General features: G+C 44.8%; 1 protein-coding gene across 2 annotated transcripts in view; it reads left to right on the top strand.

Moving 5' to 3' along the window:
- The window catches only part of xylb (xylulokinase homolog (H. influenzae)), a 79,913-nt gene extending 60,789 nt beyond the window's left edge, over window positions 1-19,124 (top strand). For both annotated transcript variants that reach the window (XM_038997614.1, XM_038997615.1), the window contains one exon: window positions 18,529-19,124. In XM_038997614.1, coding sequence (XP_038853542.1) covers window positions 18,529-18,597 — 69 coding nt within the window. In that variant the 3' untranslated portion in view covers window positions 18,598-19,124. The remainder of the gene's footprint in view (window positions 1-18,528) is intronic.
- Window positions 19,125-20,245: the final 1,121 nt, after the last annotated feature.

The raw sequence follows: 20,245 nt of genomic DNA, 5'->3' as shown, positions 1-20,245 counted from the left end.
AATCACTGACATGTCGAATATCTCTCACTGACATGTCGAATATCTCTGTTATCACCCAGTCAAGAAGAGATGCTCGTCATTCTAATGGCGAAGGCATGAATAACAACATATATGCATATTAGATATCAGTCCTAATTTTTTGTGTGTATGGGAGGCAAACAGGGGTAAGTCAAATTAGACTGCCATTGATTTGGAAGGGTATTTTTTTGGAATGGGGAAATATTGCCAAAATTGATATCAAACGTGTACCTTTCTGTCATTACAAACTGACAATACCATATGAGATATAAATACACTTTTTATATCACATGAAAAATGCATGTATTTAAAATATTTTACAAGATACATGTAGCTACGAAACTGGCTGGGTTTCTTAAGATGATACCAGTATTAGTGAGGAGATGTTTTGCAGGTTTTTCTCATGATGTACCTTTAAATAATTCAGTATTCTTCATAAATAACAATGAGAAATTTCACAACTGCTTATTACATGCGTGATGTAGCACATCGAACAGGGTTTCCTCCTGCAGCGCTATAAATTTAGAAGCCTTTGATTATTAGACTGTTTTGCGAGACAGCGTGTGCGACCCATTTCCCACCCAGTGAATGACGATGTTCTTCGTAATGAGACAGCAATGTAAATGATGTGTGTTAATTTTCCATTAATTGGCCACCAATCAAAATATAAAGTGTATTGTTGCCTGGTCTGTTATGTTCCTATACACAGTAGTCTAGTATATGTTCTGAATGAGCTGAAAGTCATACATGTTGTTTCTCCTCTCCATCCCTTAATGGGCCGAGGCTACGGAACATGACACACACACACACATAGTATTGTTTGTATTCCTAAAGATAGAAAATGACTGCTTTGAAATGTTATGAAAGACAGTTGTTTTGCCATCATCTCTTTCATTGTCTGCAGAAGATGAGCTCTGGACCTGTACAGGTCTTAATTTGAGCCATTTTGCTACAGCTGGAAAAAAAAATATCCTGAAGCAACAGGAAATGTGAATTATTATTTTGATATTTTTTTTTCGGAAGGGAAAATCAAATCAGAAATATTTAAGTGGAAATTACAAACTTCAGAAGCCTTTTAAAACCTCAAATACACTACAAGTTTGAAATGTTCTGCATTTCAGGAAAGTTCTCCTGTAACAGGGTGATCAAATTAAGATCCTACAGCTGCCTTACAGGTTGAAAGAACCAGGGAACTTAATGTACTGTATGGAGAGTACATGATGTACTTTATGTACAGTAGCTTATCTTTGTGTTGTTAATAGACCTTTCAATCACTTTCACGTCACTATAGCCTACCTATTGAGCTTTAAAGTGATGTTGTCTGTCGGTTTCTCAATACATTAACAACGGCGCTGCTTCTCTGAAGTGTGCCTTTTGTTCTAGCTTCTCGGCAGCGTATCTTTGAATGTGGTCTGAGGGACCGATGAGCATTGTGTGTTATATTAGAATGCTCTATATTTGCTAGGCCCCGGTGGGAATTCATTGCAGATGACGTGTCGTCAGCCCCTGTTGGGCGGGAATACGTTTAGCTGTCAGGGCGGCAGCGGCAACCTATTAAGGAGATGGCAGGAATCAGACATGCCGGATTACCGTTCATTGCACTTTTATGCAAACCCGTCGAACATCCTACCTCCATATTAACGACAGCTACTTAGCTACATGGTGTTGCTGTGAAAAGCAGAAGTTTTAGACTAAGTATTCAGCACCCTGGACAGTTTTACTAAACTATAAAAAGAAATTGATTGAATCACAAAGCCTTGTACTTCTTAATGTTAACTGCTAGCATGCTGATGTTGTACAATGTCAGTTCTGGTCAGGGATTTGTAGGCTAACAGATAGCTAACACAGCTTTTGAAATAAACCTTCACAGTTTATTGAGAGCATAAATCAGTGTGTGAATATCCCTTTTTTAGCCTAATACTGTCGGCCCTTTTTATCGACATAAGAAATCATGGATGTGCATAGGCCTCTCTGAGATTTCTCTCTGACCTGATTGATGTGGCCCATAGAAGGGACTACCCGTCATTGGAAATGTCCCCACGAGGGAGAATTTTCCTTGTTTTTGTGGGGACGTTTGTGGATTTTTTTGTCCCCACAAGGATAGAAAAACCAACCAACACACACACCACGCACACACTAGTTATACTAAATGTCTATTACACTTTCCAAATTGAGTGTGTTGTTGACATGTACAATACAACACAATTATGTTAGTATGCCCCCCAGGGATAGACTGCTATTGCCAGAGAACAACATTAATGGATGGTGTCAAGGGGGCAGAAAGCTATTTTCTTAGGTATGGGGCATAGGCTGGCAGAGGAAAATATCTTTGACCCCTCCTTTTTTCCCATTAATATACTCTCCCGCAATGCAATCTCTATAGACTCGGGAGAAGTAACTATGGCGCCGGAGAAGAAGGCTGACGTTTTAAGTGTCCCCAACCGAATGTGTTTTTTTGTTCATTTATTTGCGTTGTTTGTACATAATGTTGCCGCTACCGTCTCTTATGACCGAAAATAACTTTTGGACATCAGGACTGCGATTACTCACCACGGACTGTCAGAATATTTTTTTTCCTTTAACGAGTCTGACGAGCCCAACCCGAGTGATATACTGCTTTCTCGGGAACAGGCCCAGATCCCCGTGATTTGCGTGAAGAGGAAGCAGAGAAAAAGGGGCCAGAGGGCGGGCTGCCTTCTGAGGATTTGTAGGCGATCGAATAAACCCCCACTTCTGCTAGCAAACGTGCAATCTTTGGAGAATAAAATTGATGATCTACGCGGAAGATTAAACTACCAACAGGACATTCAAAACTGTAATATCTTATGTTTCACGGAGTCGTGGCTGAACGATGACACTATCAACATACAGCTGGCTGGTTATACGCTATGCCGGTAGGATAGAACAGCAGCGTCTGGTAAGACAAGTGGTGGCGGACTATGTATTTTTGTAAATAACAGCTGGTGCACGATATCTAAATCAAATCAAATTTTATTTGTCACATACACATGGTTAGCAGATGTTAATGCGAGTGTAGCGAAATGCTTGTGCTTCTAGTTCCGACCATGCAGTAATATCTAACAAGTAATCTAACAATTTCACAACAACTACCTTATACACACAATTGTAAAGGAATGAATAAGAATATGTACATAAAAATATATGGATGAGCGATGGCCGAACAGCATAGTCAAGATGCAGTAGATGGTATAGGGTACAGTATATACATATGAGATGAGTAATGTAGAGTATGTAAACATTATATAAAGTGGCATTGTTTAAAGTGGCTAGTGAAACATTTATTACATCCAATTTTTTATTATTAACTTCTACTTCATCACAATCCCGGATCCGGGAGCACCCCCATCAGTAAAAAAGCTGACTAGCATAGTCTAGCATAGCGTCACAAGTAAATACTAGCATCTAAATATCATTGGATATATCCAAGATGGCGTAGCAGTCAGATGTCCTTTGTCCTCGTCCTGTCCCGTGTATATATATTTTATATATTTTTCTTCGCATTTCTTTTTATATATATTTTTTTCTTCTTAAAAACTCAACTTCAAAACACTCTCCGGCAACCCACCTCACCAAATGTGGTGCGGATCTGTTTTTTTCCTCAAAGGTATTATTCACCTCGTATCCGAAATCTACAACAGAAGCTAGCCAGAAGTTAGCCAGCTCACAAGCTAACGTGAGTAGTTCAGCTAACCACAGCTAGCGCTCATCAGCTATCCTTTAGCTCGGAAAACTATTGCCAGTTTCGTACAACGCGACTCAGACCAGAGCATACCAGACCTATTTTCTCTCCATATCCCCGGATTTTTACCGCAAGCTCTGGACATTTACACCGGGATCTTGCAGCTAACTAGCTGCTATCCGAGTGACTAACATCAATTCCGGAGCAAACACCAATTATCCCGGAGCTAGCCAGCTGAAGAGTTCCATCAGCCACTCCCGGGCTACAATCACCTATCCGGACCCGTTTTACTGCCGATGCGGAGCCCCACCGGGCCTTCACGACTGGGATACCGACGTTATCTGCCCGAGGGAGTTATTCAACTGGCCCCTCCATCGCGACGTAACCTGAACGCCCATATGCTAACTGCGGCCCGCTAATCGTTAGCTGTCCTGAGCATATCGGCTGCTATCTGAACAGGTCTATCGAACAATCTTCTTAGGCCACTATAACTATTTTGACAATTGGATTGGTCCCCTCTACCACACGGAACCCCACTAATCTACCGACGGAAATGCACGGCGTGGCTAAAAAACAGACCTCCATCTTCTGCTAGCTTGCTACCCATGACTAGCTGTCTGAATCACGAAGCTAGCACCAGTTAGCAAACACTATTCTACAATTCACAACCTCTCTTTCGCCATCCGGCTTGGATTCTCTGTCGACACGACCACGTCTGGTCTGCAGACGATTACCCCATCCGCTGTGCCCTCAACCGGCCTCCGTCTGAGCAGACCCCCTCCGTCTGAGCAGACCACCCCCCGGGCTACTAACTTTAAACGCCGCGGGCTAGCTTAGTGGAGGCCTCACTGCTCCATCTACGGCTGCCCCCTGGACACTATGATCACTTGGCTACATAGCTGATGCCTGCTTGACTGTCCATTAATTCATGGTACTCCATTCCGTTTATTTGTGTTTTATCTGTCGGCTCTGTGCTTTAACTCAGGATCTGTCTGTAGTTAATCCGACCCTCTCTGCCTAGCCGTCGCCATTTTTACCTGCTGTTGCTGTGTTAGCAGACTAGCTGCTGTTATCTCACCTGTTGTTTTAGCTAGCTCTCCCAATCAAGACCTGCAATCACTTTATGCCTTATTGTATGTCTCCCTCAAATATCAATATGCCTTGCATACTGTTGTTCAGGCTAGTTATCATTGTTTTGGTTTACAATGGACCCCGTAGTTCCACTCTCCGTACCTCTGATACCTCCTTTGTCCCACCCCCCACACATGCGGTGACCTCACCCATTGAGACCAGCATGTCCAGAGATACAACCTCTCTTATCATCACCCAGTGCCTGGGCTTGCCTCCGCTGTACCCGTGCCCCACCATACCCTGGTCTGCACATTATGCCCAGAATCTATTCTACCACGCCCATAAATCTGCTCCTTTTATTCCTTGTCCCCAACGCTCTAGGCGACCAGTTTTGATAGCCTTTAGCCGCACCCTCATCCTACTACTCCTCTGTTCCTCGGGTGATGTGGAGGTAAACCCAGGCCCTGCATGTCCCCAGTCACCCTCATTTGTTGACTTCTGTGATCGAAAAAGCCTTGGCCTCATGCATGTCAACATCAGAAGCCTCCTCCCTAAGTTTGCCTTACTCACCGCTTTAGCACACTCTGCCAACCCTGATGTCCTTGCCGTGTCCGAATCCTGGCTTAGGAAGGCCACCAAAAATTCTGAGATTTCCATACCCAACTATAACACTTTCCGTCAAGATAGAACTGCCAAAGGGGGAGGAGTTGCAATCTACTGCAGAGATAGCCTGCAAAGTTCTGTCATACTTTCCAGGTCTATGCCCAAACAGTTCGAACTTCTAATTTTAAAAATTAATCTCTCCAGAAATAAGTCTCTCACTGTTGCCGCCTGCTACCGACCCCCCTCAGCTCCCAGCTGTGCCCTGGACACCATCTGTGAATTGATCGCTCCCCATCTAGCTTCAGAGTTTGTTCTGTTAGGTGACCTAAACTGGGATATGCTTAACACCCCGGCAGTCCTACAATCTAAGCTTGATGCCCTCAATCTCACACAAATCATCAAGGAACCCACCAGGTACAACCCTAAATCCGTAAACATGGGCACCCTAATAGACATTATCCTAACCAACTTGCCCTCCAAATACACCTCTGCTGTCTTCAATCAAGATCTCAGCGATCACTGCCTCATTGCCTGTATCCGCCACGGGTCCGCGGCCAAACGACCACCCCTCATCACTGTCAAACGCTCCCTAAAACACTTCTGCGAGCAGGCCTTTCTAATCGACCTGGCCCGGGTACCCTGGAAGGATATTGACCTCATCCCGTCAGTTGAGGATGCCTGGTCATTCTTTAAAAGTTACTTCCTCACCATATTAGACAAGCATGCCCCGTTCAAAAAATGCAGAACCAAGAACAGATATAGCCCTTGGTTCACTCCAGACCTGACTGCCCTCGACCAGCACAAAAACATCCTGTGGCGAACTGCAATAGCATCGAAGAGCCCCCGCGATATGCAACTGTTCAGGGAAGTCAGGAACCAATACACGCAGTCAGTCAGGAAAGCAAAGGCCAGCTTTTTCAAGCAGAAATTTGCATCCTGTAGCTCTAACTCCAAAAAGTTCTGGGATACTGTAAAGTCCATGGAAAACAAGAGCACCTCCTCCCAGCTGCCCACTTCACTGAGGCTAGGTAACACGGTCACCACTGATAAGTCCATGATAATCGAAAACTTCAACAAACATTTCTCAATGGCTGGCCATGCCTTCCTCCTGGCGACTCCAACCTTGGCCAACAGCCCCGCCCCCCCCGCTGCTACTCGCCCAAGCCTCCCCAGCTTCTCCTTTACCCATATCCAGATAGCAGATGTTCTGAAAGAGCTGGAAAACCTGGACCCATACAAATCAGCTGGGCTTGACAATCTGGACCCCCTATTTCTGAAACTGTCCGCCGCCATTGTCGCACCCCCTATTACCAGCCTGTTCAACCTCTCCTTCGTATCATCTGAGATCCCCAAGGATTGGAAAGCTGCCGCGGTCATCCCCCTCTTCAAAGGGGGAGACACCCTGGACCCAAACTGTTACAGACCTATATCCATCCTGCCCTGCCTATCTAAGGTCTTCGAAAGCCAAGTCAACAAACAGATCACTGACCATCTCGAATCCCACCGTACCTTCTCCGCTGTGCAATCCGGTTTCCGAGCCGGTCACGGGTGCACCTCAGCCACGCTCAAGGTACTAAACGATGTCATAACCGCCATCGATAAAAGACATTACTGTGCAGCCGTCTTCATCGACCTGGCCAAGGCTTTCGACTCTGTCAATCACCATATTCTTATCGGCAGACTCAGTAGCCTCGATTTTTCTAATGACTGCCTTGCCTGGTTCACCAACTACTTTGCAGACAGAGTTCAGTGTGTCAAATCGGAGGGCATGTTGTCCGGTCCTCTGGCAGTCTCTATGGGGGTACCACAGGGTTCAATTCTCGGGCCGACTCTTTTCTCTGTATATATCAATGATGTTGCTCTTGCTGCGGGCGATTCCCTGATCCACCTCTATGCAGACGACACCATTCTGTATACTTCCGGCCCTTCCTTGGACACTGTGCTATCTAACCTCCAAACGAGCTTCAATGCCATACAACACTCCTTCCGTGGCCTCCAACTGCTCTTAAACGCTAGTAAAACCAAATGCATGCTTTTCAACCGTTCGCTGCCTGCACCCGCACGCCCGACTAGCATCACCACCCTGGACGGTTCCGACCTAGAATATGTGGACATCTATAAGTACCTAGGTGTCTGGCTAGACTGCAAACTCTCCTTCCAGACTCATATCAAACATCTCCAATCCAAAATCAAATCTAGAGTCGGCTTTCTATTCCGCAACAAAGCCTCCTTCACTCACGCCGCCAAACTTACCCTAGTAAAACTGACTATCCTACCGATCCTCGACTTCGGCGATGTCATCTACAAAATAGCTTCCAACACTCTACTCAGCAAACTGGATGCAGTTTATCACAGTGCCATCCGTTTTGTTACTAAAGCACCTTATACGACCCACCACTGCGACCTGTATGCCCTAGTCGGCTGGCCCTCGCTACATGTTCGTCGTCAGACCCACTGGCTCCAGGTCATCTACAAGGCTATGCTAGGTAAAGTGCCGCCTTATCTCAGTTCACTGGTCACGATGGCTACACCCACCCGTAGCACGCGCTCCAGCAGGTGTATCTCACTGATCATCCCTAAAGCCAAAACCTCATTTGGACGCCTTTCCTTCCAGTTCTCTGCTGCCTGCGACTGGAACGAATTGCAAAAATCTCTGAAGTTGGAGACTTTTATCTCCCTCAACAACTTTAAAAATCTGCTATCCGAGCAGCTAACCGATCGCTGCAGCTGTACATAGTCCATCTGTAAACTACCCACCCAATTTACCTACCTCACCCCCCATACTGCTTTTATTTATTTACTTTTCTGCTCTTTTGCACACCAGTATCTCTGCTAAATTGTAATTACTCGATTTATTGCCTACCTCATGCCTTTTGCACACATTGTATATAGATTGTATATAGATTCTCTTTTTTTCTACCATGTTATTGACTTGTTTATTGTTTACTCCATGTGTAACTCTGTGTTGTTGTCTGTTCACACTGCTATGCTTTATCTTGGCCAGGTCGCAGTTGCAAATGAGAACTTGTTCTCAACTAGCCTACCTGGTTAAATAAAGGTGAAATAAAAAATTAAATCATTAAAAATATCATTAAAGTTTAAGACACCAGATGAAAGATACACATCTTGTGAATTCAGCCATCATTTCTGATTTTTAAAATGTTTTACAGGGAAGACACAATATGTATTTCTATTAGCTAACCACGATAGCAAAAGTCACAACTTTTTTTTCCCACCATTTTTTTCCTGCATAGGTAGCTATCACAATTTCGACCAAATAAAGATATCAATAGTCACTAACCAAGAAACAACTTCATCAGATGACAGTCTGATAACATATTTATTGTATAGCATATGTTTTGTTAGAAGAATGTGCATATTTCAGGTATAAATCATAGTTTTACATTGCAGCCACCATCACAACTCTCACCAAAGCAACTAGAATAACTACAGAGACCAACGTGAATTACCTAAATACTCATCATAAAACATTTATGAAAAATACACAGCGTACAGCAAATGAAAGACAAAGATCTTGTGAATCCAGCCAATATTTCAGATTTTTTAAGTGTTTTACAGCGAAAACACAATATAGCATTATATTAGCTTACTACAATAGCCAACCACACAACAGCATTGATTCAAGCCAACAATAGCGATAACGAATAAACCAGCAAAAGATATTAATTTTTTCACTAACCTTCTCAAACTTCTTCAGATGACAGTCCTATAACATCATATTACACAATACATATAGAGTTTGTTCGAAAATGTGCATATTTAGCGGCACAAATCGTGGTTATACAATGAGAATAGTAGCCAAGCTGCCAACAAAATGTTGGGAGAAATCTTGGGAGAGGCACCTAATCTAATCAGTAACTAATCATAAACTTGACTAAAAAATACAGGTTGGACAGCAAATGAAAGATACATTAGTTCTTAATGCAACCGCTGTGTTAGATTTTTAAAATTAACGTTACTACGACATACAGCGTGCGTTAAAGCGAGACCGCACCGAAATTAATGGCGGAATAGTAGTTTCACATTTTTCAACAGAACAGCGAATTAACATCATAAATACTTCTTACTTTTTGATGTGCTTCCATCAGAATCTTGGGCAAGTTGTCCTTTGTCCAGAAGAATCGTTGCTCCGGTTGTAGATTGTCGCCTTCAACTTTGGAATTAGCAGTAAACATTAGCCATGTGGCCCAGACGTGCCCAACTCACTATAACGCAGCACAAAGAAATATCCGAAAATCGCAATATACTGATAGAAACTGATATAACTCGGTTTAAAATAACAACATTATGATGTCTTTAACACCTATATCGAATAAAATCAGAGCCGGATATATCTAAGGCCTATAACGGGAGCTTTCCAGAACGCCATCCTGAGGTCTGTCTTGCGTCATGGCGAATGTTGAAAAGACTGCACCCCACGTTCCAAGACCCTTTATATGGCCTCAGATCTGCCTAGCAACTCCATTCCAATTCTCACTATTTGCTGACATCTAGGGGAAGGCGTATGCAGTGCATGTCGACCAATAGAAGACATGCAAATTAATAAACTGACCCCAGAACAGCCTGCCTGATTTCAGATTTCTCACTTCCTCACAGGAAGTTTGCTCCAACTTGAGTTCTGTTTTACTCACAGATATAATTCAAACGGTTTTAGAAACTAGAGAGTGTTTTCTATCCAATAGTAATAATAATATGCATATTGTACGAGCAAGAATTGAGTACGAGGCAGTTTAATTTGGGAACGAAATTTTTACAAAGTGAAAACAGCACCCCCTATTGAGAAAAGGTTTTAAAGTGGCTAGAGATTTGAGTCAGTATGTTGGCAGCAGCCACTCATTGTTAGTGGTGGCTGTTTAACAGTCTGATGGCCTTGAGACTGTTTTTCAGTCTCTCGGTCCCAGCTTTGATGCACCTGTACTAAACTCGCATTCTGGATGTTAGCGGAGTGAACAGGCAGTGGCTCGGGTGGTTGTTGTCCTTGATGATCTTTTTGGCCTTCCTGTGACATCGGGTGGTGTAGGTGTCCTGGAGGGAAGGTAGTTTGCCCCCGGTGATGCGTTGTGCAGACCTCACTACCCTCTGGAAAGCCTTACGGTTGTGGGCGAAGCAGTTGCCGTACCAGGCGGTGATACAGCCCGACAGGATGCTCTCGATTGTGCATCTGTAAAAGTTTGAGTGTTTTTGGTGACAAGCCAAATTTCTTCAGCATCTTGAGGTTGAAGAGGCGGTGCTGCGCCTTCTTCACCACGCTGTCTGTGTGGGTGGACTATTTCAGTTTGTCCATGATGTGTACGCCGAGGAACTTAAAACTTTCCACCTTCTCCACTACTGTCCCGTCGATGTGGATAGGGAGCTGCTCCCTCTGCTGTTTCCTGAAGTCCACGATCACCTCCTTTGTTTTGTTGACATTGAGTGTGATGTTATTTTCCTGACACCACACTCCGAGGGCCCTCACCTCCCGGTAGGCCGTCTCGTCGTTGTTGGTAATCAAGCCTACCACTGTAGTGTCGTCTGCAAACTTGATGATTGAGTTGGAGGCGTGCATGGCCACGCAGTCATGGGTGAACAGGGAGTACAGGAGAGGGCTGGGTATGCACCCTTGTGTGGCCCCAGTGTTGAGGATCAGCGGGGTGGAGATGTTGTTTCCTACCCTCACCACCTGGGGGCGGCCCGTCAGGAAGTCCAGGACCCAGTTTCACAGGGCGGGGTCAAGACCCAGGGTCTCGAGCTTAATGACGAGTTTGGATTGTATTATGGTGTTAAATGCTGAGCTGTAGTCGATGAACAGCATTCTTACATAGGTATTCCTCTTGTCCAGATGGGTTAGGGCAGTGTGATTGCGATTGCATCGTCTGTGGACCTATTGGGGCGGTAAGCAAATTGGAGTGGGTCTAGGGTGTCAGGTAGGGTGGAGGTGATATGGTCCTTGACTAGTCTCTCAAAGCACTTCATGATGACGGAAGTGAGTGCTACGGGGCGATAGTCATTTAGCTCAGTTATCTTAGCTTTCTTGGGAACAGGAACAATGGTGGCCCTCTTGAAGCATGTGGGAACAGCAGACTGGGATAGGGATTAATTGAATATGTCCGTAAACACGCCAGCCAGCTGGTCCGTCTGGGCCGGCAGCCTTGCGAGGGTTAACACGTTAAAATGTTGCTCGCCTGAGGTAGAGTGTCTCATGATAAGCTGTAGACCACACTGTCTACCTAGAGAGTTTATCTGTATTTTTCGTAGCTGTTTACATACCACCACAGACTGAGTCTGGCACTAAGACAGCATTGAATGAGCTGTATTCCGCCATAAGCAAACAAGAAAACGCTCACCCAGAGGCGGCGCTCCTAGTAGGCGGGGACTTTAATGCAGGGAAACTTTAATCCATTTGACCAAATATCTATCAGCATGTTAAATGTGCAACCAGAGGGGAAAAAACTCTGGACCACCTTTATACCACACACAGAGACGCATACAAAGCTCTCCCTCGCCCTCCATTTGGCAAATCTGACCATAATTCTATCTTCCTGATTCCTGCTTACAAGCAAAAATTCAAGCAGGAAACACCAGTGACGAGATCGATTAAGTGGTCAGATGAAGCAGATGCTAAGCTACAGGACTGTTTTGCTAGCACAGACTGGAATATGTTCCGGGATTTCTCCGATGTTATTGAGGAGTACACCACATCATTCATTGGCTTCATCAATAAGTTAATTGATGATGTAGTCCCCACAGTGACCGTACGTACATACCCCAACCAGAAGCCATGGATTACAGGCAACATCCGCACTGTCCTAAAGGCTAGAGCTGCCGCTTTCAAGGAGCGGGTCTCTAACCCTGAAGCTTATAAGAGATCCCGCTATGCCCTCCGATGAACCATCAAACAGGCAAAGCGTCAATACAGGACTAAGATCGAATCGTACTACACCGACTCTGACGCTCGTCGGATGTGGCAGGGCTTGCAAACCATTACAGACTACAAAGGGAAGCACAGCCGAGAGCTGCCCAGTAACACGAGCCTACCAAACGAGCTAAACTACTTCTATGCTCACTTCGAGGCAAATAACACTAAAACATGCATGAGAGCACCAGCTGTTCCGGAAGACTGTGTGATCACGCTGTCCACAGCCGATGTGAGTAAGACCTTTAAACAGGTCAACATTCACAAGGCCGCAGGGGCCCCTCAGGGTGTGTGCTCAGTCCTCTCCTGTCCTCCCTGTTCACTCATGACTGCACGGCCAGGCACGACTCCAACGCCATCATTAAGTTTGTCGATGACAACACGGTGGTAGGCCTGATCAACGACAATGACGAGACAGCCTATAGGGAGGAGGTCAGAGACCTGGCTGTGTGGTGCCAGGACAACAACCTCTCCCTCAACGTGATCAAGACAAATTAGATGATTGTGGACTACAGGAAACAGAGGACTGAGCATGCGCCCATTCTCTTCGATGGGGCTGCAGTGGAGCAGGTTGGTGTCCACATCACCAACAAACTAACATGGTCCAAGCACACCAAGACAGTTGTGAAGAGGGTACGACAATACCTATTCCCCCTCAGGAGACTGAAAAGATTTGGCATGGGTCCTCAGATCCTCAAAAGATTCTACAGCTGCACCATCGAGAGCATCCTGACTGGATGCATCACTGCCTGGTATGGCAACTTCTTGGCCTCCGACCGCAAGGCACTACAGAGGGTAGTGCGAACGGCCCAGTACATCACTGGGGCCAAGCTTCCTGCCATCCAGGACCTTTATACCAGGCGGTGTCAAAGGAAAGCCCTAAAAATGGTCAAAGACACCAGCCACCCTAGTCATAGACTGTTCTCTCTGTTACTGCACGGCAAGCGGTACCGGAGCGCCAAGTCTAGGTCCAAGAGGCTTCTAAACAGCTTCTACCCCCAAGCCATAAGACTCCTGAACTTCTAATCAAATGGCTACCCAGACTATTTGCATTGCCCCTTTCCCCCTCTTTTACACCACTGCTACTCTCTGTTGTTATCAACTATGCATAGTAACTTTAACTCTACCTCATGTACATGTACATCTTGTACATCTTACCTCAAATAACATTGACTCTGTACCGGTACCCCCCTGTATATTGTCTCGCTATTGTTATTTTACTGTTGTTCTTTAATTACTTGTTACTTTTATTTCTTATTCTTATCCGTATTTCAAATATATATATTTTTTAACTGCATTGTAAGTAAGGTCTACACCTGTTGTATTCGACGTATGTGACTAATACAATTTGATTTGATTTAAATTGCAAGAGAAGGAAATGTTGAGTGAGATGTATCTGATTTTTCACCTAAGCTGCTTATTGGGTCGTTCATCCATATTCGGACCCCTTTACTTTTTCCACATTTTGTTACATTACAGCCTCTAAAACTGATTAAATTATTACTTTTTTTTCATCAATCTACACACAATACCCCATAATGTCAAAGGGAACCTGTGGTATATTCAATTGATTGGACATGATTTGGAAAGGCAAACACCTGTCTCTATAAGGTGTCAGAGCAAAAACCAAGCCATGAGGTCAAAGGAATTGTTCGTAGAGCTCCGAGATAGGTAATTACAGTCTTGAGTCTTCTTGGGTATGACGCTACAAGTTTGGCACCCCTGTATTTGGGGAGTTTCTCCCATTCTTCTCTGCAGATCCTCTCAAGCTCTGTCAGGTTGGATGGGGAGCCTTGCTGCACAGCTATTTTCAGGTCTCTCCAGAGATGTTAAATAGGGTTCAAGTCCGGGCTCTGGCTGGGCCACTCAAGGACATTCAGAAACTTGTCCCAAAGCCACTCCTGCATTGTCTTGGCTGTGTGCTTAGGGTCGTTGTCCTGTTGGAAAGTGAACCTTCACCCCAGTCTGAGGTCCTGAGCGCTCTGGAGCAGGTTTTCATCAAGGATCTCTCTGTACTTTGCTCTGTTCATCTTTCCCGCAATCCCGACTAGTCTCCCAATCCCTGCAGCTGAAAAACATCCCCACAGCATGATGCTGCCACCATCTTTAAAAAAAGAATGTAACCTTAAGAGTGGCTTCCGTCTGGCCACTCTACCATAAAGGCCTGATTGGTGGAGTGCTGCAGAGATGGTTGTCCTTCTGGAAGGTTCTCCCATCTCCACAGAGGAACTCTAGAGCTCTGTCAGAGTGAGTGACCATTGCTCAGATTGGCTGGGCTGCCAACTCTAGGAAGAGTCTTGGTGGTTTAAAACTATATATTTCTTCTTTATACCACCCCTACCTTGTCACAACACAACTGATTGGCTCAAACGTATTAAGAAGGAAAGAAATAGCACAAATTAACTTTTAACAAGGCACACCTGTTAATTGAAATGCATTCCAGGTGACTACCTCATGAAGCTGGTTAAGAGAATGCCAAGCGTGTGCAAAGCTGTCATCAAGGCAAAGGGTGGCTACTTTGAAGAATCTCAAATGTAAAATATAATTTAATTTGTTTAATACTTTTTTGGTTACTACATAATTCTATGTGTGTTATTTCATAGTTTTGATGTCTTCACTATTATTCTGAAAATATAAAAAATAAAGAAAAACCCTTTAATGAGCAGGTGTGTCCAAACTTTTGACTGCTACTGTATATTTACCCCAAATTGTGTGGGGTATTGGAAATGATGGAAGCTACAATCTATCCGCAATATTAAAGCTGATCTACCCCCTACATTTTTTTGTTTAAAAGCCTAGTCCATGGATGGGCAACTTTGATGGGGGTGGGGGCCTCAAAAAATGCATACCCACATCCATACACACACATGCAGTCAGAGGTTCATTTCCTGCAATTCTACAACTTTCGCCATGAAGCGTGGAGAAAATGTTGCCGTTCTAAAGTTTGCTGCAATTCTACACATTTCACCATGGGGTGAAGAGAAGATTTTGTGTGCGACCACACACGCGTGCACACACTCCCTCCAGCAGTGTTATGTCAATCTTATTTCCTGAGCATTGCACAGCGTCGGTGCATGGTGGCCCCGGCCAACTGCTGACACTGGTGTGATTAGCCACCCTGCTCTGGCATGATACGCTGTGGCACCATGGAGCTCTGGCCTAGAGCCAACACTCCACAGAGGAAGGGAGAGGGGCGGGTAGAGATGGGGAGGGGCATTGGAGGTAGAGGGCTGGAGCAGTGAGAAAGAGCGCAGGGGTATGGCAGACAGCAAGCAAGAGAAAGGAGAGAGTAGAAACTCTGAGGATAACAGAAACAGATGAAGATAGAGAGGACCAGGGGAATGGAGTCAGGGCTCAGAAAGAGAGGACCAGGGAAATGGAGTCAGGGGAATAGAGAGGACCAGGGAAATGGAGTCAGGGGGATAGAGAGGACCAGGGGAATGGAGTCAGGGGGATAGAGAGGACCAGGGAAATGGAGTCAGGGGGATAGAGAGGACCAGGGGAATGGAGTCAGGGGGATAGAGAGGACCAGGGGAATGGAGTCAGGGGGATACAGAGGACCAGGGGAATGGAGTCAGGGGGATAGAGAGGACCAGGGGAATGGAGTCAGGGGGATAGAGAGGACCAGGGAAATGGAGTCAGGGGGATAGAGAGGACCAGGGGAGTCTAATGGATGTGAAATTAAAAGGTTTCAGACTGGAGTTGAAGGCTCAATCAATATCAATATTCTTCTCACTGTACGCACGCACACACATTCCCATTAAAATTCCTATTTCCCTAACCTTAACCGCAAAACACAACCCCCTAAAAATAAACGTAACTTCTAACCCAAACCAAACCCCCTAATCCTAACAGTAATTCTAACCCTAATTGTAACCCTAACATTAACCCTAACCCTAATTGTAACCCTAACACTAAACCTAACCTCTAAGCCTAAAAAAGCCTTTTTGTCCCCACTTGTCAGTATTGTCTTCTGGTCCCTAAAGGATAGTAACCCCCCCCCCACACACACACACACACAGGGTTCTAAGGGCAGACAAACAGTGTCCTGGCTGACTGACTTTTCAAAGCAAAATGACTGATGCTGTCCACAGTGTATTTTCAGAAGAAAGGCCATCCTGGCTCGGTGTCTGCTGCTATGCCCTGCTCTTAACCACTCAACCATGCGTGTCCATCCACCACAGGGGGAGAAAATAACCCCATTTTCTGGCCTCTGGGCTGGCAAACCACTTTATTTGGACTACTTTTCAGACCTAAAAAATACTCTAAGGTCTGGTAGCCTTTTCATACCTCTGAGCCGAGCTAACTTATACTGGGCTGGCTGGTTATACATTCAACCATATACCACTTTTCACACTACTGAGTTGAGACGAGCCGTGCTGATCTGATCTGGTTACACATCCACCATATACTCTTTTCACAAAAAGGAAAGGACAATGTGAATAAGAAATATCTGAGCCAGTACCGTACCGTACGGGGCGTTTAGGGTCGGGTACAGAACAGTAGTTCAAAAATGGTATCTGTAGAGGAGTGTTATTCAGCATTGTCCGCTGATCACTTTACCACAGAGCGCTAACGAAATGGATATTCTTCAATTGTTTTTTGTTTATATACACTGCTCAAAAAAATAAAGGGAACACTTAAACAACACAATGTAACTCCAAGTCAATCACACTTCTGTGAAATCAAACTGTCCACTTAGGAAGCAACACTGATTGACAATAAATGTCACATGCTGTTGTGCAAATGGAATAGACAACAGGTGGAAATTATAGGCAATTAGCAAGACACCCCCAATAAAGGAGTGGTTCTGCAGGTGGTGACCACAGACCACTTCTCAGTTCCTATGCTTCCTGGCTGATGTTTTGGTCACTTTTGAATGCTGGCGGTGCTTTCACTCTAGTGGTAGCATGAGACGGAGTCTACAACCCACACAAGTGGCTCAGGTAGTGCAGCTCATCCAGGATGGCACATCAATGCGAGCTGTGGCAAGAAGGTTTGCTGTGTCTGTCAGCGTAGTGTCCAGAGCATGGAGGCGCTACCAGGAGACAGGCCAGTACACCAGGAGACGTGGAGGAGGCCGTAGGAGGGCAACAACCCAGCAGCAGGACCGCTACCTCCGCCTTTGTGCAAGGAGGAGCACTGCCAGAGCCCTGCAAAATGACCTCCAGCAGGCCACAAATGTGCATGTGTCTGCTCAAACGGTCAGAAACAGACTCCATGAGGGTGGTATGAGGGCCCGACGTCCACAGGTGGGGGTTGTGCTTACAGTCCAACACCGTGCAGGACGTTTGGCATTTGCCAGAGAACACCAAGATTGGCAAATTCGCCACTGGCGCCCTGTGCTCTTCACAGATGAAAGCAGGTTCACACTGAGCACATGTGACAGTCTGGAGACGCCGTGGAGAACGTTCTGCTGCCTGCAACATCCTCCAGCATGACCGGTTTGGCGGTGGGTCAGTCATGGTGTGGGGTAGCATTTCTTTGGGGGGCCGCACAGCCCTCCATGGGCTCGCCAGAGGTAGCCTGACTGCCATTAGGTACCGAGATGAGATCCTCAGACCCCTTGTGAGACCATATGCTGGTGCGGTTGGCCCTGGGTTCCTCCTAATGCAAGACAATGCTAGACCTCATGTGGCTGGAGTGTGTCAGCAGTTCCTGCAAGAAGAAGGCATTGATGCTATGGACTGGCCCGCCCGTTCCCCAGACCTGAATCCAATTGAGCACATCTGGGACATCATGTCTCGCTCCATCCACCAACGCCACGTTGCACCACAGACTGTCCAGGAGCTGGCGGATGCTTTAGTCCAGGTCTGGGAGGAGATCCCTCAGGAGACCATCCGCCACCTCATCAGGAGCATGCCCAGGCGTTGTAGGGAGGTCATACAGGCACGTGGAGGCCACACACACTACTGAGCCTCATTTTGACTTGTTTTAAGGACATTACATCAAAGTTGAATCAGCCTGTAGTGTGGTTTTCCACTTTAATTTTGAGTGTGACTCCAAATCCAGACCTCCATGGGTTGATAAATTTGATTTCCATTGATAATTTTTGTGTGATTTTGTTGTCAGCACATTCAACTATGTAAAGAAAAAAGTATTTCATAAGAATATTTCATTCATTCAGATCTAGGATGTGTTATTTTAGTGTTCCCTTTATTTTTTTGAGCAGTGTAGAACATTTAGGTTCTCACTGGGATTTCTTTGTCTTTTTTTGTTTCAGGTGTTCGCTCCCCTGTTGAGGCGTTACGCTGAGCTGGAGGAGACAGTGCTCCAGGAATCAAAGCAGTGACTGAACACTGGCAATTATTTCAATCAGCACATTTCTCCATGGTCTGATGAGCAAATATGAAGGACTTGCAAACCTGTGCTTTACACGTGGTTCCAACCTCTTGATTTTGACTTTGTAAAACACCTTAAATATAATTTTTTTAAAGGTAATTTTTCATGAATGTATCTGCAAGTGACACGACCCTCTTCAATTTGTTTAGTTGTGATGACTCGTAGGGATTACACTAAGAATACCTAATTTTCTTTGCATTCTTCGCTTCTTCTGTCTAATTGTGTATTCAGCAACCAATCTCTGTTGTCATGCCATGATCATTTCAATGGGCATTTAGATAGTCAAACAAGTCTTTTTGGAAGTATGAAAGTTCCATAAGGGAATTGTCTTCTCACTCAGAAATTAACAGAATAATTTTGTTCGGATGGGAATTCTGAAAGACCTACAGTATGAGTATTCTGAATCTTCAGTGATCGACTGTGCTGATGCCCTCGAATTTCTTCAAACAATAAAATCTATTGAACTTTTCATGACAACCCATGTCATTACTGTGATTAATCACATTGGTGAAGGTGACCGAGACAGTCTTTTCTTACAATGAGATTGTTGTATCTGTTTCTCCTTTGCGGATGTTCTGACTGGGGCTGTGTCCTACTGGTCTATTAATACCCAGCATTCCTAGCGGCGCATACACACACACACACAGGCCCCACGATTGCCACTCCCAATAAATTGTTCATTATTCTCCTCCAGTCCAACCAACATCTTTGTGCTTAAATGATCTCCATAGTTATGTTCATTAGGCAACAAACTATAATACCATCGGTATTTTGACAAACATACTTTTAGATCAGTTAGATTGTGTTAGGGAGGGAACGAACTCAATATACCTTAAAATGACTAAAACCAACTGGAAACTGTAGAGATGAGAATGGACCTACATTCATACAATCTATTTACTGTGTCCAGCTGGATAATAATCACAGAAATGAAAGCTAGACAGTCGAGAGCATCGAAAATTCCAAAAACTATGGATATGTGGCCCCCAGGGCAAAATGACTGACACCCCTATTCTAGATGGCAAACATATAGGATGTTGAGGCGAATGGTTCTCTTGTCACTTTCTTTTTGGCACGTTACACTGTCAACATGTGACAACGTTCCCTTTTTGATCAACCTCTAGAGGATCTGAATTTGAGGGTGAACATGACACTGTGCTGGGTGTAATGGGGGGGGGGGTTGACAAGTGACGAGAGATTTCTCCTTTATTGTTTGGGAGGCACAAACGCAAAGGAAAACCTTGCTAGTGGTCTGTGGGCCTGCGATCATCCACAAAAGAAAGAATACATTTACTATTTATAGAAATAATCCTAAAAGTAATGTAGGGCACACATGATATACCATTAGTTACACACAGTGCCTTCCGAAAGTATTCATACCCCATAACTTATTCTACACTTTGTTGTGTCTCACCCATCTACACACAGTACCCCATAATGACAAAGGGAAAACGTTTTAGAAATTTTTGCAAATGTATTGAAATTTAGATACAGAAATACCTCATTTGCATAAGTATTCACACCCCTGTGTCAACACTTTGCAGAAGCGCCTTTGGCAGCGATTACAGCTGTGAGTTGTTCTGGCTAAGTCTCTAAGA

This window comes from Salvelinus namaycush, chromosome 7, assembly GCF_016432855.1.
Source record: "Salvelinus namaycush isolate Seneca chromosome 7, SaNama_1.0, whole genome shotgun sequence".
NCBI lineage: Eukaryota > Metazoa > Chordata > Actinopteri > Salmoniformes > Salmonidae > Salvelinus > Salvelinus namaycush.
The sequence above is the reverse complement of the archived record's forward strand: the minus strand, read 5'-3'. Positions and strand labels throughout refer to the sequence as shown.